Source organism: Prinia subflava, chromosome 23 (assembly GCF_021018805.1).
Source record: "Prinia subflava isolate CZ2003 ecotype Zambia chromosome 23, Cam_Psub_1.2, whole genome shotgun sequence".
NCBI lineage: Eukaryota > Metazoa > Chordata > Aves > Passeriformes > Cisticolidae > Prinia > Prinia subflava.
In genome coordinates, this window is record NC_086269.1 from 1,796,750 (window position 1) to 1,821,217 (window position 24,468).

Sequence of the window (24,468 nt, forward strand, 5' to 3'; positions counted from 1 at the left end):
CCCAAAAACCCCAAAAAACAAACAAAACCCCAAAACCCCCCCCAAAAAACCCCCCAAAAAACAACAAAAAACCCACCAAAAAACCCACAAAAAACCCCCCAAAAAAATACACCAAACCCCCCCCAAAAAACCCAAAAAACAAAACAAAAAAACCCCCCCAAAAACAAACAAACAAAACCCCAAAAAACAAAAAAAAAACAAAAACCCCCCCAACCCCCCCCAAAAAACAACAAAAAACCACCAAAAAAACCACAAAAAAAACCCCAAAAAACCACACCAAACCCCCCCCCAAAAAAACCCAAAAAACAAAACAAAAAAACCCCAAAAAACCCCCCCAAAAACAAATAAACAAAAAACCCAAAAAAACCCAAAAAACAAAAAAAACCCCAAAACCCCCCCCAAAAAACAACAACAAAAAACCCCCCAAAAAAACCACACCAAAACCCCCCCAAAAAACCCCCCCAAAAAAAACCCCAAAAAACCCCCCAAAAACAAACAAAACCCCAAAAAACAAAAAAACCCCAAAAAACCCCAAAAAAAACCCCAGAAAACCCCCCCAACCCCCCAAAAAACAAAAAAACAACAAACAAAAAACCCAAAAAAACCATACAAAAACAAACAAACAAACAACAAAAAACCACCAAACCCCCCCAAAACCAAAAACAAACAAACAAACAAAAAAAAAAAAACCAAAAAAACCCCAAAAAAACCAAAAAACAAAAACAAAAACAAAAAAAAACCCAAAAAAACAAAAACCCCAAACCAAACAAACAAAAAAATTTTTAACCTGCAAAACGCAGGTGCTGGGAGTGATTCCAGTCAGCCAGCAATTAGCAATCAATCACCTTTAATTAAACACTGCTCTATATACACACGTACATTATGTACATCACATACAGCAGTTCAAGCGAGGAGTTGCATCCGCAGCCGCCCCGGGCAGGAGGAGCTGGAGGAGCCTCATTAAATGTGGAATTCCTGAAAAATTCCAGTCCTTTCCTGGAGGAAATGTGGAATTAAATATGGAATTCCTGAAAAATTCCAGTCCTTTCCTGGAGGCTGGGACGGGCCATGCGTGGGTACCTTTCACAAGGCACCTGGATGAGGAGATTGCACAGGTGAAGCAGCTGGAGCCTGGCTCCAAAAAGAACAAAAAAAATTCCTTTCTTTGTCTCGGAGCTTCTCGTGGAAGCTGGGAATAAAATCAACCTTAAAAATAAAAATAAGACACTGCAGCTGGAGCAGCTGGAGGAGTGACTTAAAGCAAAATGAATCAGCACAGCTCATTCTTGACTTAAAAAATAAAGAGAAACCCCTCCTTCCACAAAAAGAAGAAAAAAAATGAAAGCATAATGATTAATTAAAATCATTTCAGAGGTCTGAGCATGCTGAGTAAGACACTGTTTAGTGTGGAATATACAGGAATTAAGTGTGCAAATAGAGACAGGCCCTGCTGCCTGTGTGGGGACTGTCCCTCCTTTGGAAGGCTCGAGGGAGGTGACACCAACTCAAAAAATTCAATTAAAACCCAGGATTGTGCTGGAAATTCGAGGGGCTCCTGTGCACCACAGGCCAGAAATAATAATAATAAAAAAATCTATTCAATGCCAAGGAGACATTCAGTCTTGGATGAGGAGCAGAGAGCAGCTTTTCCTTCCCACCCTCTGTCTTGAGCAGGTAAAAAATAAGTTCATTTGCAGGAGGAACTGCTGTGCAAACATCCCTGCAAATTTTATTTTGTCCTGGACTAAAAAATCCAGGTGAGGCTGGCACTCCCAGGCTTTTTGTTTTTGGCACAACCCCGTGCCAAAACTCGACGTTTTGGGCTCGATTTCCTCGATTCTGCCTTTACCCCACCTACTGTGCTTTTGCTTGCGGAGAACTTGGCATGATTCAGTTCATTAAATGTGGAATTAATTGGGTTTATTGCTTTGCGCCGAGCCGGGCGCTCCCTCAGCGCTGGTACTGCCCCGGCTCCTCGGGCGCCGCCGCCTTGTCGGGGGAGGCCTCGTCCAGCTCTGCAAAAAGATTCAATATTCAATATTGAATCAATATTTGTCAATATTTGTCAATATTTCACCTCAGTGGATGTTTTAATGGGGATTAAAGGGGATGGGAGGGGGGTTTTCCCCTCAGGAACGCGGTGATTTCATCAATCCCCACGTCCCCACCTCGCCTGAGCGCCACGTCCAGGCCTGGTGGGCACCTCCAGGGATGGCAGCTCCATCTCCCTGGGCATTTCTGATGTTTAACAGCCCTTTCCATGAGGAAATTCCTGCTGCTGCCACCCTGAGCCTGCCCTGGCACAGCCTGAGGCCGTTCCCTCTCCTCCTGTCCCTGTGCCCTGGGATCAGATCCCAAATCCCCCCCGGCTGCCCCCTCCTGTCAGGAGCTGTGCAGAGCCAGAAATTCCCCCTGAGCCTCCTTTTCTCCAGGCTGAGCCCCTTCCCAGCTCCCTCAGGACCCTCCAGACCCTTCCCAGCTCCCTCAGGATCCTCCAGACCCTTCCCCAGCTCCCCTGGGATCCTCCAGACCCTTCCCAGCTCCCTCAGGACCCTCCAGACCCTTCCCAGCTCCCTCAGAACCCTCCAGACCCTTCCCCAGCTCCCTCAGGACCCTCCAGACCCTTCCCCAGCTCCCTCAGGACCCTCCAGACCCTTCCCCAGCTCCCTCAGGATCCTCCAGACCCTTCCCCAGCTCCCTCAGGATCCTCCAGACCCTTCCCAGCTCCCTCAGGATCCTCCAGACCCTTCCCAGCTCCCTCAGGATCCTCCAGACCCTTCCCCAGCTCCCCCAGGATCCTCCAGACCCTTCCCCAGCTCCCTCGGGATCCTCCAGACCCTTCCCCAGCTCCCTCAGGATCCTCCAGACCCTTCCCCAGCTCCCTCAGGATCCTCCAGACCCTTCCCCATTTCCATTCCCTTCCCAGTCCCTCAAACTGGGGCCCAGAACTGACCCCACCAGTGCCCAGCACAGCCCAAGCCACACCTGGACACTTTTTTTTTTTTTTTTTGCCCATTCCACTCTGCTCCTTTTATATAAAAACAACCAGCAGCTCCAGACTGAGGTGATAACTCAAAAATCCTTTATCAGTGAGGTTTTTGCAGAGCCTGACAGCTGCCCTTGGATGGCAGCCCCGCTTATTCCCTGGATTTCAGCCAGGGAACAGCCCAGGGAAGCTGCTGCTGTCTGTGATTCCTGGTTTTTTTTTTTCCCTTGCTTCTCCAGCAGAAAAGAAAGCAAACCCTGAGCTGCTGCTGCTGCCAAGGCTTTGTGGGCAAGACAAAGCAGGAAAAGGAGAGAGGAAGCAGCAGTAAAATAAACATTTCCTTGCATTTTGCTGGAGTTAGGTTTGTGCTGGTCTCACTCCCATCCCAAGCAGGGCTCGGGGCTGGGGCTCTCTTACCTGGGGAGGGCTTGGGGTACATCCTGTGGAAAAACACCAGCAGGGCGTAGAAGGTAAAGGCCAAGCATCCAAAAATCATCCCACACACCAGGAAACTGTAGCTGCCCCGATCATGGATAATCTGCAGTGGGATGGGAAATCAAAAAAAGGGGATCAGACCTCACTCAGATTCCTCGTGGATCATCGGGGACGGCTCTGCTGGCTGAGAACTCAAAGCTCAGGCAGTGCCCAGAAGCAGAACTGAGGATTTGAGTTGCAAATTCCAAATTTCTTTGGGGTTTTGCCACCTCCTGGCTACTCACCGAGCCCACCAGCAGCTGCAGCACCATCTCTCCGATGCCAGCTCCCGTCACCAGCACGGTTGTGGCACAGCCTGCAAGGAAACAGGGCCAGGGGTGGTGGCAGCACGGGTGACAAAGCCAGCAGGGCCACCCTGTGCTCCTTTAAAGCTTTTCCGTGGATCTCACCGCACAAAAGTCACAAATACTCAGTGCATATTCCTACTTAAGGTTGAAAATGCTTCTGCAAACTTGCAGAAAGGTGAAAAAATAATTTTAATAATCCATCTCTTGTCCCTGCCTGTGCTGGCAGAGCTGATGTTGCCTCTTGCTGGGAAGGTTTTTGTTTTTCCCTCGCTGCCTCGAGGCAGGGGCTGGCAGAGAGCTCTGGAGGGGCTGGCCAGGCTCTGGGAATTGTAGCTCAGGAAATCTGGGATGTTTTCAGAACCATCTCCCTCCAAAGCAGCGTTCCTGCCACTCCCTGAGCTCCCCAAAACCACGAACCGAGCCTGGATCCCCTCCTGGGCTCATTATTCACCAGCAAAACAGAAAATTTGACACTTTTCTGCCATAAATCCACCTCCAAAAGCAGACCTGAACTTCCAGGCTGCCTGAGGGAGGAGGGACAGAGCTGAAAAAGAGGAATGGGATCCAAAAAATCCACCTGGCCAAAGGGAGCTCACCTTTGTACTGCAGGATGTCCTCGGTGTAGGCCAGCATGCTGGGGAAGGTGCTGCTGAGGAAGAGCCCCAGGGAGGCTGTGCCCACAAACAGGAAAACCACGCTGGAGGAGAAAATCAGGAGCAGCAGGAAGGTGATGAGCACCCCGACCTGCGAGCAGAAAAATCAGTCAGAAAAATGCCACAAGGGTCTAGAGTTTGTTTTTAATAGGAAATGTTCTGGAAGGGAAAACATGCTGGGGAAAAGAAAAAAAAAAATCAGTGTTGAGAAGCTGAATGGCCAAAGAAAATCCATCTGGTTTTAATATTCATAATTGCTCATTTTCATAATATAATTTGGTAATTAAGTCTCAGTTTCATTATGTAGAAACTTCAGGTTTTATCTGAAAAACACACTTTTAAATACAATAGTACCTTCTACAATATTTACATCTTAATCAGTAATAATTCTTTATTCTGCTGAGTAAGACTGAAGTCACTCTCAATAATTACAGAATTAACTCGCAATAACAGAAAGAATTTCCCCTGCTCAGAAAGCAGCCACAGCATTAAAGCCAAAGAGGCAACTGCATTTAAATCAGCTTTCCCTCACCTCTCTCGTAGGGGAAATAACCAAAAATTCTGGGAAATGCCCGAGTGATGCAGGGCAGAGTCAGCAGAGGGAGCTCTGATATTCCAGCTGGTTCTGTTTTAATTGCTCGGGCCCTGATTGCGGCCCTGTGCAAGTGCTCAGGAGAAATTTGGATCCTAAAGAAGCCAAATCCCAGCTGGAATTTGTTCTGACGATGCCGCAATGACCCCAGGAGCTGCTGGATCCCGCAGCAGCTCCCAGCACTGCACAGGGTCAGTCCTGTGGATTTTTATCCCAAAATCTTCTCCCCACCCTGTCAGATGGGGGTAATGTGTTGTATTATGAAAATGCAGCCACCAAAATCACTTCTGGTTCAAATAAATTGGAAGTTAACAGAGATCGTTAACTCTGCTCGTGCTTTTCTTCTTTGTAAGGTGTGAGATTGGGATCCTCCCCTCCCTGTTTTCTGCCGTGTCCTTCCACAGATCTTCCCCACACATCCCAAAAGGATTCCTGCCCTTTCCCAAGGGGTTTTATTAACTCCAGCAACCTCTGGCAGCTGCTGCAGCCTAAGCAGAGAATTGACAGCGTGATCTGCCTTCCCCTTCCCACGGCTATCCCTGGAATTCATTTCCCCAGGGATGAAGGGGACACCGTGTAAGGTAAATAAAATCAGCATATTTTTAGTGCCAATTGTCCTGGTGCTTTCCCAGCTCTCACAGCAGATCCCGTGAGGAGCAGGCTCAGGAAAGCTGGGCCACCAACTTTTAAATGGTGGCTACCTGGAGGGCACCACGTCCACCCTCCCTGTGCCAACAACAAACCCAAACTCCACACCCACCCCCAGGAGCAAAGAGGGGTTTCAGGGCATTAACCCCACCCTCACCACGTTGATGAAGACCATGGTGGCCGGCTTCATCCTGTAGGACACGGGGATGGAGATGAGCCTGCCCAGGGTGATGAAGCCCCAGAAGAGGCTGGGCAGGTACCCGGCCACCTTGTGCACCACGGCCAGCGGCTCCTCCACGGCGTAGCTGTACACGAAGCCTGAGTACTCTCCCTGCAGGAAAAACCACCCTGAAACATCCCACAGGGATCTCAGGCTCCTCTGGCCCTCAGTTACTCGTGCTGGAACAGTTCCCAAGGGTTTGGAGATCCAGCAGGACGTGGGGTTTAATCTGTGCTCCACAGCTGTTCCAGGGAAAAGCCCAGAGTGCAGAAATCCTCCCTCCCCTCCTGGAGTTCCACACTCTCCAAACATCACATTTAGAGCTCAGGGTTGGTTATCCTTGGAGATGGAGAGCCTGGGACGTTCCTGTGTAACCCCTCTCACCATAAAGGGATTCACAGGGGTTCGGAAGGAAAAAAAATGCAGAGATTTGGGCAGCTGAACTCACCACGATGCCGTCAGTCATGAAGAGAACCAGAGCCCCGGTGATGTGCACGGCGAAATAGGTGAAGGAAGCCCCTTGGAAGTTTCTGCTTTGGCAGCAGCTGAACAAATCCCCGTGACCTGGTGGAGAGAAATGCAAAGCAAACTCGACCAGAACGTCCCCCCGGGGCTGGGTGGCTGCCAGCCCTCGGTGGGGTTTGGTTTGTGGGGCAGCTGCAGGACAGACCCAACCAGGACCCTGAACGTGGGGCACTGCTGAGCTCAGGGGGCTCCACCTCACCTTTACCTGCCTCGAAGCTTCCAGAAGGGAATGGGAATGGGTGTGGGGTCTGCCCACAGCCTGGGATCCTGGATCTCCACTGCCTGGGATCCTGGATCTCCACAGCCCGGGATCCTGGATCTCCACAGCCTGGGATCCTGGATCTCCACAGCCTGGGATCCTGGATCTCCACAGCCTGGGATCCTGGATCTCTACACTCCAAAATCCTGGATCTCCACAGCCCAATCCTGGATCTCCACAGCCTGGGATCCTGGATCTCCACTGCCCGGGATCCTGGATCTTTGGGATACCTGCTGCCCACACCCCCAGGGATCCTGGATCTCCACGTCCCAAAATCCCGGATCTCTACACTCCAAAATCTTTCCACATCCCAGAATCCTGGGCTCTCCATACACCAAAATCCTGGATCTCCATACCCCAGGATCCCAGATCTTCACACTCCAAAATCCTGGATATCTACATTGAAAAATACTGGATCTCCCCATTCCAGAATCCTGGCTCTCCACACTCCAGAATCCTGGGCTCTCACACTCCAAAATCCTGGATCTTCACACCCCAGGATCCCAGCTCTTCACACTCCAAAGTCCTGGATATCCAAATTCAAAAATACTGGATCTCCCCATTCCAAAATTCCTGGATCTCCACACCCCAGGATTCCAGCTGTCCACACCCCAAAATCCTGGATCTCTCGATACTCCAAAATCTCTCCACACCCCAAAATCCTGGGCTCTCCATACGCCAAAATCCTGGATCTCCACACCCCAGGATCCCAGCTCTCCACACCCCAAAATCCTGGATCTCTGTATTCCAAAATCCTGGGCTCTCCACACCCCCAAATTTGGGCTCTCCTGCCACTTCTCTTACTGCAGCTGCTCCTGCTCCTTTTCCCATTTCAGGGCTCCACACCCCGCCCTCACAGGCAATGAAAATTTGACCACGGCGCTCACGGCCCAAATCCCCTCATCCCTGGAGCCGCCCCCCGGGAGAGCTCCCATTCCTGGGATAATGGAATTGCACCCAACAAGGCACCTTTGGAAAAGGGGGGGACACACCCAGAGCTTGGCATCACCCCTGAGCCTTCCCGCAGCACCTCCCCACATCTCAACTCGCCCTCACCTTCAGGAATTCCCTGAAATTCCCTTTTGCTGCCCGGGGGCAAAGCCATCTTTCCAGGAATAACACGGAACACTTCCCACAGCCCTGAACAATATTTACATCCGAGATTCACTGTTTACCCAGAGAACTGACTCTGATTTGTCTCTCCTGGGTAGCAGAGAACAATGTCACCATTGTCCCCAAGCCAGGGTGCAGCCATGAGCTCAAGAGCAAACTATTGCTGGATTTCACTTTCCCCCTCAAACAAGGGAAGGGAAATTTATCATTGCTTATTCCTCTCCTATAAAAATCAGTGTCTGCAGCACAGTGAGCACTTTTAAATGGAATGATCAGTAAGAAATGTCACCCAAAAGTGGAAGGGAGTGAAGGGACACAACTGCCACGTGTCCCCAAAGGGTTGAGAAGCCCAGGGTTGGTTTTAGGATGGCTCAGAGAAACACGGAATGGAGAAACACAGCCTGGAGCCCTCGTTAGGACTGAGATTCCAATCTCTGTTCAAGCTCCCTGCCAATTTGAGGGCAGTTGAGCACCACATGGATTGTTTGGATATTCCTGGGTTGGATCCCTGCGCACACTCTGCAAAGTCTCCTCCTCAGACAGCAGCGCTGCACCCCTCATTACACCCCCAAACGCTCAAATACGGCTTTTTCTCCCCCAAAACCCGTGAGAGAGGCACGCCCAGCTCACCTGCAGCCGTGTGGGGTCTCTGGGCAGCGGTGGACAGCTCGTCCTTGTCCCCAGGCCGCGTCTCCAGGGCCAGCTCGTCAGCGGACAGCAGCGGGTGGCTGCTGCCGTTGAAGCACGGCACCATGCGCTCCTTGTAGAGCAGGAAGAACACAGCGATGGGCACCGGCAGCTGGGCAGGGGGCAGAGGGGAGGGTCAGCACCTGAGAGCCCCAAAAATGCAGCCCAGCCCCCCCGGCAGCGGCGTTCTGAGGGGCTGTGCCCACATCCCACAGGGGAGGTGCCCGGAGAGCAAGGAGAGGTGGGGATGGGATGAGGAGAGGGTGAGGGAGGGAGGGAGGCTGGGTGGGATGGCAGAGAGAGGGGAAAAAGGGGAGAAAATTGGGAAAAAAACTCTCCTGATCTGCTGGGGCATCCCCAGGTCCCCACATTCACCTGGAAATGGGCACAGGGACCCCGAGACAAACCCCCCAAAGCACCACCCCAGCAAGGGGAGAAAATCGGGACAAAACTCTCCTGATCTGCTGGGGCAGCCCCAGGTCCCCGCATTCACCTGGAAATGGGCACAGGGACCCCGAGACAAACCCCCTAAAACACCCCCCCAGCCCTGCAAACCCCAAAAGTCCTGGTGTGCAACCCCTCATGCCCAAAGCATGAACCCACAGCTCAGCTGCTGCCTGTGGAGAGGAGCAGAAGGAGCTGGAATTCTGCGGGAGGGAGGAGGGAGCTGCCCCAGCCCCGTCCCCGCCATCAGCAGGGGTTGCTCAGCACCTCCTGAGTGGAGCCCGCGGTTCCCAGGCCAACAGGAACAGCTCTGCTGCAGCCCAGGGACCTCCAGCAGCCCCCGGCACAGCCTGAGCCGAGCACGGAGAGTCCAGCCCCGGCTCTGGGCTCTCTGGGCATCCAGGGATGCTCCAGAGCTCCACAATCCCACCACAATTCCCACCCCACCACAATTCCCACCCCACCACAATTCCCGCCCCACCACGATTCCCGTCCCACCACAATTCCCGCCCCACCACAATTCCCGTCCCACCACAATTCCCGCCCCACCACGATTCCCGTCCCACCACAATTCCCGCCCCACCACAATTCCCGCCCCACCACAATTCCCGCCCCACCACAATTCCCACCCCACCACAATTCCCGCCCCACCACAATTCCCGTCCCACCACAATTCCCGTCCCACCACAATTCCCACCCCACCACAATTCCCACCCCACCACAATTCCCACCCTACCACAATTCCCGTCTCACCACAATTCCCATCCCACCACAATTCCCATCCCACCACAATTCCCACCCTACCACAGTTCCCACCCCACCACAATTCCCATCCCACCACAATTCCTGTCCCACCACAATTCCCACCCCACCACAATTCCCACCCCACCACAATTCCTACCCCACCACAATTCCCGTCCCACCACAATTCCCACCCCACCACAATTCCCACCCCACCACAATTCCTACCCCACCACAATTCCCGTCCCACCACAATTCCCACCCCACCACAATTCCCACCCCACCACAATTCCCACCCAGGACCCCCCGGCACGGTGATCCCATGGGATGAGCCAGCTCCCAGCACACACCCACGACTCCGTGGTGCCTCCGAACCCACAGGGAATTTCAATTTTTTTTACCCTCCTATCTCCTCCCAGCACAACCCAGCGGTGTTTACACTGCAACCAACTGGGGGAGAAAGCCAGGAAATCCTAAGTGACAGCTCATTCCCTTGTTTTCTACATGTCTGGGAGCAAGTGTGAGCTCCAGCTCCAAATTTCCTGCCTTTTGTTGGCTCGTGGCATGATTTAAATGTATGGAGAGCTCCCCCCGTCCCTCACACCCCGCCCCTCGCGCCTGAATTCATTTATGAGGCTTGCATTGTTCTGGGAACAATGGGAATAGGAACAGTGAGTTCGGTCCCATGGAAGAAAAACGCATTTGCTTGATAGTTCTGATCCTTCCGGAGGTCAGGAGCAGATTTCATTCTTCTGAATTGCAGATTTAGCAAAAATATTCCCCCCCCTCAGAGGGCCTGGCTGTGCAGAGAATGGCCCTGGGCACTCCCAGCCTGGAGGAGCCTGCGCAGGACACGGCCCCAGTTTGGGATTTCCCAATTCCCAGTCCTGCTGTGGGTGCATCCCTGGCCCCAGTTTGGGATTTCCCAATTCCCAGTCCCGCTGTGGGAGCATCCCTGGGCTCCAGTTTGGGATTTCCCAATTCCAAGCTCTGCTGTAGGAGCATCCCTGGGCCCAGTTTGGGATTTCCCAATTCCCAGTCCCGCTGTGGGAGCATCCCTGAGCCCAGTTTGGGATTTCCCAATTCCCAGTCCTGCTGTGGGAGCATCCCTGGGCCCAGTTTGGGATTTCCCAATTCCCAGTCCCGCTGTGGGAGCATCCCTGGGCTCCAGTTTGGGATTTCCCAATTCCAAGCACTGCTGTAGGAGCATCCCTGGGCCCAGTTTGGGATTTCCCAATTCCCAGTCCTGCTGTGGGAGCATCCCTGGGCTCCAGTTTGGGATTTCCCAATTCCCAGTCCCGCTGTGGGAGCATCCCTGGGCCCCAGTTTGGGATTTCCCAATTCCCAGTCCCGCTGTGGGAGCATCCCTGGGCCCCAGTTTGGGATTTCCCAATTCCCAGTCCCGCTGTGGGTGCATCCCTGAGCCCCAGTTTGGGATTTCCCAATTCCCAGTCCCGCTGTGGGAGCATCCCTGGGCCCAGTTTGGGATTTCCCAATTCCAAGCTCTGCTGTAGGAGCATCCCTGGGCCCCAGTTTGGGATTTCCCAATTCCCAGTCCCGCTGTGGGAGCATCCCTGGGCCCAGTTTGGGATTTCCCAATTCCAAGCTCTGCTGTAGGAGCATCCCTGGGCCCCAGTTTGGGATTTCCCAATTCCCAGTCCCGCTGTGGGTGTATTCCTGCTCTCCACTCCTCACCTTTAAATCCAGCAGGTCCTTATTGGGTTTTTAACCAGGCTGGGACATTTTTAGGATGTCCCACCCATGGCTGTGGCCACCACGCTGGATCCCCCATCCCATCCTATCCCATCCCACTCCATCCCACTCCATCCCAGTCCATCCCAGTCCATCCCAGTCCATCCCAGTCCATCCCATCCCTGACAGCCAAATTTTGATGCCACAACCATTTTCTCTCAGGACATTTTTGCTGCTTTTTGGGTTTGTTTTTTTGGGTTTGTTTTTTGGGGTTTTTTTGGCAAGATTTTCTTTTCCCAAGGGAAAAAGCTTCACCAGAGCATTCCCCACCCGGAGCCAAGGGCCAAGCAGAGCCCTCAATCCCTGCACCCAACGCTGCAGCTCCACTTCCCAAATTCCCAGAGCTGCTCCCTCCTCCCTCCCTCCCCTGGCAGCTTTTATCCATCCTCAAAACTCAACAAGTTGCTCAGCGTGGGGATATTCCAGCTCCCTCCTTCCCTGCCCTGCTATTTCAGCCCGTTCCCCCGGGAATCCGGGATAATTCCCTGCCATTGTGTCCCTCTGGAGCAGCCCGAGCACAATGGAGTGTCCCACACTTCCCCTGGGAAAGCTCCTCCGGACAAACACAGCCCTCTCCGAGGAGCATTTCCCTGATTTTCCTCCCCTTGCAATGAAATTTCCGTTCTGTGGGAGCACTGAATTTTAAAATATGGGAGTTTTGTTCCAAAATCGGGATGAAAAGGCAAAAAATAAAAAAAATTTCTCGCCGAGTGAAAGATTTTGGCTGGGAGTGATCCAAGCGCTTTGTTTTGATTATGCTGAGCTGCTTCATTTTCCCAAAGCAAACCCATTTTGCTTCAAAAACATCGGCACAACTCCGCTGTCAGCTCTGCACAGAGCGCTTGTGCCAGAGTCAGATTGAGACATTTCCACTCGAAACAAAAGCAAGAGCTCGAAATGAATCATTTCAGCTCGTGCCTTGTCAGAATCCATACAAAAACCGGGATGGAAATGTGGGATTTGGCCATTTTATAACCAAGCTGCTGCTCCTGGTTCCCATTTCTGTTGTTAACTCTTTTCATCCACGTCCCTGGAGGTTTAAAATCCCCTTCCCATCGTCTTCCTCTGCTGTTTCCACCTGGAAAGGGCTCAGCAGTTCGGAGCTGCTCCCAGCATCTCCAGTGGGTTGGGGTGGTTTAAACACGGAATAAAATCAGTTCCCTCCGTGAGGATTTGGGAAAGGCGATCACAGCTTGGCTGGGGAGCTGAGCACACCCCACTCCCCGCTCTGTGTTTGTTATTTAACCCTTATCCCAAACCCCATCGCTCTCCCAGCCTCCCTTCCACGTTCCCGGTGTTCCTCCCCAGCCTGGGAATTCTGTATTCCACCCACCAGCCCGTGCATGCAGCGCTTGAGCGTGTCCTGATGCACAAACCCAGCTCAAACCCGCAGCCTGTGGTGCCATCCCACCCCAAAAACACCCACAGGACACTGCTGGGGACAGGGAGGGGACTGCAAATCCCCCCTGGTGCTCCCGAAATCGCACAAATCGCCGGGTTCAAAGCAGGTGTTACACTCTGCTTCCAAACTAACTCGGTTTGCTCAGGATCCGCTGGCTCTGGAGTGATTAAATCACATTTCCCATGGCACAGACAGAGCTGCAGGTAATTAAGGCTGCCCCTCCTCCCAGGCTGGGCCTTTTTTGGGCAACTCTGCCCAGAAACTCATCCCAGCACCTGCCCGAGCTCCTCCCACAGGGAGCTGGGAGGGCCTGAAAACCCCTGGATGGGGGAAATGAGGATATTTTAATGATTTAATAAACGGGGAGAGCCCAAGGAAAGGAACTGCAGCTCCCCTTGCCCGGTGCTGGTGGAGGGGTGGCAGCCCAAGGCTGCTCTGGTGGCCAGGGACAGGAGGAGGGCAACGTGCACATCCTCAGGCTCTGGAGCTGAATTCCAGAGGGAATTCCAGAGCTGAATTCCAGAGGGAAGGAGCTGCTGAATTCCAGAGGGAAGGAGCTCCAGGCAGGATCCCCCAGTTCACTGCAGGATCCCCTTAAAAGGGGCAAAAGAGACACCACACCCCTCATCTCCCCCTCCAAGGAAGGACTTTTACATCTGCTGTGACCTCCAGGGAAAATAATAAATAAAGTCAGGCCCTGATCCCTCCTGTCCCATCACCCAGGTCACTGACGGGCGCTTTCCTGGGAATATCCCTGCAAATCCCCTCCTGCCAGCCCAGCCCTGCACCACCAGCTCCTCCCCAGCTGAGCACTGGGATAAACTCTGGATCTGAGCGGGGTTTGCTGGTCCAGCTCCTGCCTGGGAGGCGCTGGAGGTACCAGAGAGCTCAGACAAATCCCAGAATGGATCCCAGTGGTGAAACACTCGATGAAAACGGGGATTTGGCAGCAGCAGAACCTCTCCTCTGTGTCACTCCTTGGTGCTCTCCGTGTGCCTTCCAGGACCTGATCTCCCTCCCAAGTGGCTCCCGTGTCGCTCCCGGAACCTCGTGTCCTTCCTTGGTGTCCCCTCCGGGACCTGGTGTCCCCCCCGTGTCATTCCCGGCACCTGGTGTCCTTCCTTGGTGTCCCCCGTGTTCCTTCCAGGACCTGGTGTCCCCTCCCGGGCTGCCTCCCCTGCCGCTCCTGGGTCCCGGTGTCCCTTCCAGGACCTGGTGTCCTTCCTTGGTGCCCCCCGTGTCCCCTCCAGGACCTGGTGTCCATCCTTGGCGTTCCCCGTGTCCCGTCCAGGACCTGGTGTCCCTTCCCGGGGTGCTCCCAGTTCCCGATGTCCCCTCCCGTGTCCCCTCTCGGGGTGCTCCGCAGTGTCCCCTCTGCTCATGCTCACATCGGGGCTGTCCCGGTGTCCCCTGTCCACGGTGTCCCCCCGCTCCAGGACCCCCAAACTCCAGGCACCCCCGCAGACCCGCACTGGCGGCACTCACGTTGATGAGGGCCATGATCCAGAAGGCGTAGGACACGCGTGTCACCACCATGCCCTTCATGGGCAGGTCATAGTGGGACAGGTTGCCGGGGTGGTGCGGCACCAGGGATTTGCGGATGTGCGGGAGGTTGCTGGAGGCGTTGGCGGTGCCGTTGGACAGGATGCAGTTGGTGTCCGACAGGAAGGGGTCGGCGATCAGGGGGCTCAGCAGAGCCCCAAAGCCCACGAAGAAGTGCAGGGCCTGCAAGGGGAGAGGTGACACCGTGGAGCAGGAGGGTGGCACAGCCCCCAGCTCCTCCTCCTCTGAGGAATCACGGAATTAATTAGGTTGGAAAAGGTTTTTGAGGTCATTGAGTCCAGCCTGTGACACTGCTTTGTCACCAGACCTGAGTGTCCCTTTCCTCAGACACCTCCAGGGACGGCGCCTCCACCATCTCGATGTCCAATCACCCTTTCTGGGAAGGAATTCCTCCCAAAATCCATCCTAAACCTGCCTGGGGAGGTGAGGGCCTCGCAGTGCCCCAGACAGGCTTTCCTCAGACACCTCCAGGAACGGTGATGCCACCATCCCAACCCTTTTTGGGAAGGAATTCCTCCCAAATCCCATCCTAAATCTGCTCATGGCAGTGAGAGCCCCACAATGCCCCAGCCAGGCTTTCCTCAGACACCTCCAGGGATGGTGATGCCACCATCCCAACCCTTTTTTGGAAGGAATTCCTCCCAAATCCCACCCTAAACCTGCCCGGGGTGGCGGCGGTGGCCCCGCTCTCACCTGCAGGAAGATGGCCGAGTCCTTCTGGTAGATCTTGACCAGCTGCATGTTGGAGATGGTGTCGATGCAGCCCATGGCCAGCCCGGCCACGGCCATGACCACGGCCAGCACCACCACGTTGTGGCACAGCGGGATGATGGCGAACACCAGCGAGATGGCCAGCGACGAGGCGAACAGGGCCAGCAGGGACTGCGCCAGCCTGGGGAGGGGACAGGCAGGACAGGGTCAGTGCCACCAGCAGAGCAGCAGCCACGCCACCCCCACCTCCTGCTCCCGGCCCTGGGAATTGCAGCTCCAGCTCCAGTGAGAGGAGGGAGATGCTCCAAACCCACAGCCCAGTGCCACCCCTGCAGCCACCCCAGGGTGCTGCCAGCTCCTGCCTGGAGGGTGATGCCTCCAAGGGGCAGATTTTCCAGCCAGCTCTTGAGGAAAAGAACAACAAACCCTCCAAACCAATATTTGAGGCAGAATAACAAAATGTGCTTTTTATGGGGGCACGGAAAGAGTTCTCACATCTGTAGGAGCAACAGGCCGAGGGCACCTCCTGCACCTCTCCTGCGCCTCTCCTGCCCCTCTCCTGCCCCTTTCCTGCCCCTCTCCTGCGCCTCTCCTGCGCCTCTCCTGCGCCTCTCCTGCGCCTCTCCCGCCCCTCTCCCGCCCCTCTCCTGCGCCTCTCCTGCCCCTCTCCTGCCCCTCTCTCCTGCCCCTCTCCTGCCCCTCTCCTGCCCCTCTCCTGCCCCTCTCTCCTGCCCCTCTCCTGCCCCTCTCCTGCCCCTCTCCTGCCCCTTTCCTGCCCCTCTCCTGCGCCTCTCCTGCGCCTCTCCTGCGCCTCTCCTGCCCCTCTCCTGCCCCTCTCTCCTGCCCCTCTCCTGCGCCTCTCCTGCCCCTCTCCTGCGCCTCTCCTGCCCCTCTCCTGCCCCTTTCCTGCGCCTCTCCTGCCCCTCTCCTGCGCCTCTCCTGCCCCTCTCCCGCCCCTCTCCCGCCCCTCTCCCGCCCCTCTCCTGCCCCTTTCCTGCGCCTCTCCTGCGCCTCTCCTGCCCCTCTCCTGCCCCTCTCTCCTGCCCCTCTCTCCTGCGCCTCTCCTGCCCCTCTCTCCTGCGCCTCTCCTGCGCCTCTCCCGCCCCTCTCCTGCCCCTCTCCTGCGCCTCTCCCGCCCCTCTCCCGCCCCTCTCCCGCGCCTCTCCTGCCCCTCTCCTGCGCCTCTCCTGCCCCTCTCCTGCGCCTCTCCTGCCCCTCTCCTGCGCCTCTCCTGCGCCTCTCCTGCGCCTCTCCTGCGCCTCTCCTGCGCCTCTCCTGCACCTCTCCTGCGCCTCTCCTGCGCCTCTCCTGCCCCTCTCTTTCACCTCTCCTGCACCTCTCCTGCGCCTCTCCTGCGCCTCTCCTGCCCCTCTCTTTCACCTCTCCTGCACCTCTCCTGCGCCTCTCCTGCACCTCTCCTGCGCCTCTCCTGCGCCTCTCCTGCCCCTCTCTTTCACCTCTCCTGTGCCTCTCCTGTGCCTCTCCTGCACCTCCCGGTTCTTCTGGCCCTGCCAGAGCCTCCCCGTGCCCGGCCCAGCCCAGGGCAGGAGCAGAAAATATTTTTGCAAAGCTGTGACTCCTGATGGTCCTCTGACAGCAGAGCCGTGGGATTTCTGGGGGAGGGAAGGAGGGAGGAAGGGAGCGGGCGAGATGTGCACAGTCACGGCAGGGAAAGCGCCTGGCAAATGAGAGAGGAGCAGCTCCGAGCCTGGAGAGCCGAGGCTGCTCCCTCCAGGGTGCAGAGCAGCACGGGGAGAGGCAGAGGCACCGGCAGCTGGTGAATCCGGGAGCGATGGCAAAACCTCATCCCCAAAATGCCTCCCCTGCCTGGCTGGGGAGCAGGCTCACCACCAGAGTGATTGGGGGGATGTAAAAAAAGCAGTAAAAATGTCACCTCGGGTAAAAATTCCTGCCCGCAGGGAAGCCAGGGGTTAATAACACAACGGTGCCCCTTGCAAATGCCACCAGCGCAGGGTGGCAGCCAGCCCTGCTGGCCCTGGAGTGAGGGGACACCAGGGAATTGCTGTGCCAGGCCCCCAGGTGGGGTTGGGGGACTCAGCTCAGCTCCCAGGGAGGCACCGAATGAATTCCTGAGACACAAACCCTCGGGAAGCACCCGAAATGAGGCACCCCGTGAATTCAGAGTGTCCTGATTGATGCCAAACCCCTCCAAAGGGCTGGAGGAGCAGCCCTGGTGTCACAGCCTGGTGTCACAGCCTGGTGTCTGTGTCCCCAGCACAGCCCAGGGCAGGCTCCGCTCCAGCAGGGTGTGAAACGAGTCCTGCAGTGCCCCAAATTTCATTTCAAGAGCTCCCAGGGCATGTCCTGGCTCCTTCACAAGCCTGCAGTGCCCGTGAGAGCTTCGGGCTGATCTCCATGGACCGGGATGGGCAATTCCAACCCCAACCCTGCAGCCCCTGCCAGCAAAGCCTCCCCTCTCCCTCCCACACGGATTTGGGACCCCCCCTCGGATTTGGGAGCCCCCCTCGGATTTGGGAATCCCCCCTCGGATTTGGGAACCCCCCTCGGATTTGGGAACCCCCCCCTCGGATTTGGGAACCCCCCCCGGATTTGGGACCCCCCCCTCGGATTTGGGACCCCCCCCTCGGATTTGGGACCCCCCCCTCGGATTTGGGAAACCCCCATGGATTTGGGAATCCCCCTCTCGGATTTGGGAACCCCCCTCTCGGATTTGGGAACCCCCCTCGGATTTGGGAAACCCCCATGGATTTGGGAATCCCCCTCTCGGATTTGGGAGCCCCTCCTCGGATTTGGGAACCCCCCCCCTCGGATTTGGGACCCCCCCTCTCGGATTTGGGACCCCCCCTCGGATTTGGGAACCCCCCCCGGATTTGGGAGCCCCCCTCGGATTTGGGAACCCCCCTCGCTGTTCCCGTTGCAGCAGGATCTCTTCAGCTCCCAGCACAGCTTTTTTATTTTATTTTTTCCCCCACCTCAGGGAGCGTTTTTCCAAATCCCTGACATCAAGAACAGAAATGATAATCAGGCCGACTCAGACTTGCAAAACTGATGGTGAACAGCCCAAAGGCCCGAGGGGACGAGGTGGGGACTTGGGGGAGGGCAGGATGATCCCACAGCAGCCTCCAGGCCCCCTTGGCTCCTGCAGGAAGCGGAGCCGGGCTCAGGGAGTTTTGTGTCCCCGAGGAGCAACAAAAGGTGACAGTGACAAGTGGAGTGTCCTGAGAGCTCCAGAACCTCCAGGAGACGGGAATCTGGGGGCAGGAGCAGAGCAGGGGCTGTGAAAGGAGAATAAAGGGTCCCATCCCCTCAGCCCTGCAGGAATGGGGTGGATCACACTGAGAGGAGCCTGCCCAGGGCTCCAGCACAGCTCCAGTTTCCCCAGTGCCCTCCTCATCTCTGCCCAAACCACCGGGACCAGCCCAGGGCTGCCCCAAACCCTGGGAGCAAAAGGAAATTTTCAACAAGACACAAAAACTTCATTTCTGAATAAAAAAATCCCAACACCAATCTGGGGCACTTCTGTCAGCAGCGTGTGCAGGACTTTAACCTCACAATTCAGGCCTGAAATGCAGCAAAACGGGAAAGGAAAGGGCAATGCAGGTGCACAGAGCTCCCCGCTGGAGCTGGCAGTGCCAGGGGTGGGAATTTCCCCAAAATTTCACCCCCTCCTCGTGTGTCTGAGCCCAGGCTGGTCCTCCCAGCTCTCCCATCCCACCAGGGACTCCCTGGAATCTTTTCCAGGTGATTCCAGGCATGAGGAGCCCTCAGGGTGCTGCCCATGGAGGAGCCCAGGGCTCAGCTCCTGCCGGGGCTCTCTGAGCTCCTGGAGCTCCCCAGGGACCGAGGGGGGCTCAAACCCCACCCAGGGGTGCAAACCCCAGGGCAAAGCTGCAATTCCCTGGGCAGAGCTGGGCAGCAAATACATCCCAGCAAACCCCAGGGGGGTCCCCAGGGAGCCTGAGCAGAACCTGAGGGCTCAAAATCCACATTTCCACATTTCCTGGGGGATCTGCTCCCCCAGCCCTGGCTCTGCACCCCCAAAAGCTCAGGGGAGGGACCAGGAGCAATCCCAGGCCTCCAGGACAGAGCAGCAGCATCGTTCCTCCATCCCTCGGGAGCCCGGCAGTGCCAAACTTTGTATTTCCTTAAAATCTCGCACTCGAGGGAATTTCGGAGCTGCCTCTTGCTGAAGGGACAGAGCAGCACTGAAATCCTTCCCCCGGTGCTCCAGGAGCAGCCCCCAGCAGCTTCTCTGGGGACAGGAGAACCTGAATTTAGGTGCCACCACCCATTCCTGCCCCAGGCCCTGCTGTCCCCCACGGGTCACCCAGAGCGATTTAATCCAGAGGAAGCAGCAAAGCCTGGATCCCTCAGCCCCCAGGAATCGCACTCAGCTCGCAGCCAGGCTCCAGGGATGCTCCACAGCAGCTTTCCATCTCCTAACTGGAAAGGATGACCTGTCCAGAGCTCCTCCCTGCCTGGCACAGTGGCCCCGAGGGCGGCGTAATTTGATTTATAAAGCCTTGGCAGGACAGCTCAATCCATCCACGGCTGGAGAAGGGATTGTGCCGGAGCTCCTGGAGCCTGAACAATTCTTATTCCCACACGTTTGGAGGCTGCAAGGCCCTGAGTAACTCCCCCACAACACTCACAAGCTCCAAATATCCCAAATATTCCCTCCTGCCTGCCTGGCAGCGCTGTCACTCCCCAGCGGGGCTCACGGGCACTTCACAAATCCCTTTTCCTCCAAAACCCCGAACACATCCTGGTCCACAACCAGCACCAAACAAAATTTTTTCTCCCCCTCAAAGCGCAGCTGCAGAGTTCAAAGTTTGGGATCTCCAAGCACAAAGCCCCGATGGGTTTTGCGCAGCCGGGAGCTTTGGGAAGGAGCTGGCAGCAGCAATTCTGCCTTTCCCTTCCCCGCTCCTCCCGACATATGCGAGCAGCCGGGGGCTGGCAGAGGCTCGGTGCTGACCCAGCACCGTGGTACGGCCGCAGCGAGGTCCCCGTGCTGTCCCCAGTCCCCTCCTCCCCAGGGACACCCTGGGGACTCCAGGACAGCTCCGTGTCCCTCGGCGGCCGTGCCAGGTGCTCCACACCCTCCCCACCAGCCCTCAATTCCCAGATTTTTAACACCCAGCGGGTTTAAGGGAGGTTTTGGGGGGTCCGTGGGGGATTCCCGCACCTCCAGCTCGGCCCCGCGGAGCGCACACGTTACATCACCGCCCCGAGAGCGGGGTGGCGACAGCGGAAAGCGTCAGCTGATCCTCGGAGCTGTCACCAAGCCCCAAATCAAACGCCTCCCTGGCAATCCTCAGGCTTGAGCCAGCGTGGTTTATTTATTTGCGACACATCCTGGACACGGGGCTGGCTGCCAGTCGCTGTCCGGGTGTGTCGGCGGTCCCTAAGGTCCCTGCCGACCCCCGAGCCCCTGGCCCGGTGTCCCCTCCCCCAGACCACGAGGACCACCCGCATCCCTCCACGTGTTCGCCCGAACTCCTGGAAAACGCGGCGCTGCCCCCATTTCCGACGCCGAGGTTATTAAAACACACTTCCAAAAATATTTTTTGGGCCATAAACAACCAAGGTTAAGGGAGAAAAAAAAAATTTAAAAAAGCAACAAAACCCTCGCGGGAAGTTCTGGCTGGAACTTCGCGCCGAGGCTGTGGCTGCGCGGAGCTCCAGGGAGCGCCGGCTGCTCTCGGAGGGGATGGAACCGCACCGGGAGCGGAGCGGGAGGGAGGGAAACCCCCTCCCCTCCGAGGCCGAGAGGGCTGCGGACCCTCCGCGACGCCCCCCGCGCTCGCTTCCACTGGGGAATGGTTTTCCCACGCAGCCTGGGCTCAGCCCTGCAACCCCGGCTCAACCCCAAGCTCAGCTCCCCAACCCCGGGCTCAGACCGGGCTCAACCCCGGCTCAACCCGGGTTCAGCCCCGGCTCAACCCTGGCTCAGCCCCAGGCTCAGCCCCGGCTCAGCCCGGGCTCAGCCCCGCAACCCCAGGCTCAACCCCAGGCTCAGCCCCGGCTCAGCCCCGGCTCAACCCCGGCTCAGCCCCAGCTCAGCCCCGGCTCAACCCGGGCTCAGCCCCAGCTCAGCCCCGGCTCAACCCGGGCTCAGCCCGGCCGTCGCTGCCCACCCGCCAGCGGGGGAAGGGAGGGGGTTTTGCGCCCCGCCGAACCCCCCGAGGGAGCAGCGGAGTTCTCCAGGCTCTTACGTCCTCTTGAAGACCCCTCCGAGGCAGCTGCCGAGCAGGAGGCAGAACTGCTGCGAGAAGAACACCCAGGTGATCTGCGAGAGCGAGCTCTGGGTCTGGCAGCGCAGGTCCAGCAGCGTGGGCCCCAGGAAGGCGATGCAGAGGCCGAAGCTGAAGAAGACGCTCCAGTAGGTGAGGGTGGGCTGCAGGTTCCTCCGGAACCGCGCCGACACCCGCTCGTCCCACCACATGGTGCGCGGCGGTGGCGGCGGCGCGGGGCGGCCCCGCTGCTGGAGCCCCGGCGCTGAGCTCCGGCCCCGCCGCCGCCCCGCTGCCGTGCCCGGCCCCGCTCCTCCTTTGCGGGATGTGGCTCCCGAGCCCGCCGCGCCGGGCGCTGGCTCCGCCTCCGGGGCCGGGCGGAGCGGGGCCCCTCTCCATCCCCGCCGCCCCCGGAGCCGCCCCGCCGGACCCCGGCACATCCCTCGGGCGGTGAAGGCAGCGTCGTGTGTCCCCCCTCATCCTCATCCTCATCATCCTCATCATCCTCATCATCCTCATCATCCTCATCACCCTCTTCCCTCCCAGCCCCCCCCACGGGGGTCACATCACCCTCCCAAAATTGGGGCGACCCCTCCGCGCTGTCCGCCCCCGCCCCGGCACTGAAGCGCAGCCACCGCGGCTGGAACAGCGCGCAGGAAATCCAGAAATCCTCCGGGCTTTTCCCTGCCTCAGCCCTCCCCGCGGCCCTGAGGAGGTGCCACCGTGCCAGACAAACGCAATTAAAGTTGCCCCTTCCCTGGGTGAGCAGCAGGAGCTGCCTCGGGGCTGGGGGGAGGGCGCGGGTTTTAAAGCCGGAGCGGTTGATGCTTACGCACAAGGTCTTCTCTAGAGGATGGGTTTATAAATATTTCACCTACTTTAGCTGGGGAAGGCTGGCAATTTTTAGAACACTCTTTCCAGGCAGAGCAGAGCCGCCGCAGCTCGGCCATGACGGGGAGGCGGCTGCAGGTGCCCGGCCGGGCTCGGGAGCTCCCCCGTCCTGTGACCCGGGAATTCTGATCCCGTGCCTCTGGAATGCCGCTCCGGGCCCGCAGGTGCTCATTCCCACCTGGCCGGAGCTTAATGTTTAGCCAACCCCAAATTGCTCCCGAGCCCTGGTTCCGCCGTGCCATCCTGCCCACGGAGCGCCATCACCGCCCCCGCCACCGCCGCGGGGCACAAAGGGACCCCGGCAGCGAGGAGAGGGTGAAAACCGCACCCCAAACCCCCCAAATTGCCCCAAACTCGGGGCTGCTGCGGCTGCCGGGCACCTGGAGCCGTTGAACAATCCGGGGGCAGCTGGAGCGCCCGGAGGGCCGGGAGCGGTGTCCTGACCCGTGACTGATGGGGACAGCCAGGCCCGGGCAGGAATGAGGGTCAGGACAGCGAGTGAGTCACGGGCACGGGAGGAAATCGGGGTTTATCATCGGGGACCAAACGCATCCCAAACCCGGCTGGGTGGGGACGCTGAGCCGCAGCCTGGGGCTCTCCCTGCCGGGCACAAGCTCCGTTCGAGGCCGCGCTGCTGCTGCTGCAGCCTCTGCCTCCCTTCAGAGGGAGGAAGGAGCGGGATAACAAAGCCTTTCCATCGAAACCCGCCGGGAAAGGCAGGCAGGAGCTCCGGTGCACCGGCCCGGGGGCGTTCCTGTGTCACCTGCCCCAGGTGAGCCCGGCTGGGCGATCTCAGAGGTTTTTTCCAACCCAAACTATTCCAAGATTCTGCGATCACCCGGCTCCCTTTTCCAGCCCATCTCCCTGGAGCTGATGGAAGAGCTGATCCTCATCTCCCACACTCCAGGGGCTCTGCCCCAAACAAAAACGGACAAAGCTTTCCCCGGGCCACATTCCTGATCCTTATCTGGAGATAAAGGAGCTCCAGGGAGCTGGGAGACCTCAACTCGCTGCTCCATCCCCCTCTCCGGATGGCTCCGGCTCCCCCAGGGCTTCAATTCCCAACCCTAAAATGGTTCAGCAATGCCCTTCCCACCTCTGCGGCCTCTCCGCACACACAGGCAGCACCCAGAGGTGACAATTGTCCACCCAGCCCCGACCCACAGCGACCTGGCTGCTCCCAGGAATATCGGAGCGCCAGGAATATCCAGCCCTTCCATCGGGGCCGACACAAACCGTGCAGGATCTGCTTGCAAATAAGCCCCGAGGCGTGGGTGGGTTTAGTCAGCACAAGAACACACAGATCCCTCCTGGATCCACAGAAATGCAGCTCCTCTCCCCGGAGGGAGCTCATCAAAATGCGAGCCACGGGGCTCCGAGGAGATGCAAGCCCCGAATTAGCTCCACGAGGAGGCACTTCCAGGCTGTTTTCCAAACTCGACTCAGTGTTGTGCTTGCTCTGAACTGAAACACCCCCAAAGTTCTGCGCTTGCTGCAGGCTGCAGAGTGAAACATGAATGAAGGGAGGGCAGAGCTGCAGCCACGGGGTCCCTGGGGAGCGCCGGGGTGGCTCCAAAGGGTCCGAGTGGCCTTTGGGAAACACCTTCCTTCGGTTTTTCCATGCCCTCACACGTTTCTGGGGCAGAAAGGATTTTTTTAGGTGTATAAATTAATCTTTTCCACCAGAGGAGTGATTTTTTGTCATGCTGGGTCCTGCTTGCAGTGACTGCAGAGCTCCAATCCCGATTTGTCGTGCTGTTGGAATCACCTCTCTCAGCCCAGGCTCAGCCCCGAGGGGAAATCCAGCTCTAAAAATAAATTTTCTAAGGGTTTCCTTGGGGTGGAACCACCTGAGGCCCCACAGGACAGCGGATTCCTGGAGCTCCTCCAAGGCTTTCCCCAATGTTTGGGTTGGCAGCTTGGCCAAGGACTTGCAGCTCAGATATTGGTGAAGTTTTCCCTGTCCCCCTTAAGGGCGAGCTGGGGCTGAGAGACCCCAAAAAACCCCAAGAGTTACCCCGGCAGCCACATGTGATGGGTCCAGGAGCTCCGTGTGCCAAAAATTGCAGCACCAGCCAAAGCTTGAGCTGATACAACTTTGAATCTGGTTGAGGAAATCCTGGGAACACAGAGAAAACTCCTCACCCGAGGGGTCAGATCACTCCTGGCTGCAGGGAGGATGCTCAGCAGCGCAGACACAGAGAGGGAGGTGCTCACCTCGTGTGTTTGGGGGTCAGGAGCTCCCAAACGGGCTGGGTTGGGGAGTTTGGTTCCAGTTCTA

General features: G+C 57.2%; 1 protein-coding gene across 1 annotated transcript; it reads right to left on the reverse strand.

The window, feature by feature from the left end:
• Positions 1–830: 830 nt before the first annotated feature.
• Positions 831–21,751, reverse strand: MFSD4A (major facilitator superfamily domain containing 4A). Its single transcript, XM_063418115.1, has 10 exons — positions 21,279–21,751; positions 15,061–15,259; positions 14,290–14,529; positions 8,409–8,577; positions 6,330–6,445; positions 5,819–5,992; positions 4,365–4,512; positions 3,706–3,776; positions 3,404–3,524; positions 831–2,015 (listed from the first exon to the last, which is right to left on the reverse strand). Exons 1-10 carry the CDS (start codon positions 21,734–21,736, stop codon positions 1,951–1,953), a joined length of 1,761 nt encoding a protein of 586 aa, XP_063274185.1. The 5' UTR covers positions 21,737–21,751; the 3' UTR covers positions 831–1,950.
• Positions 21,752–24,468: the final 2,717 nt, after the last annotated feature.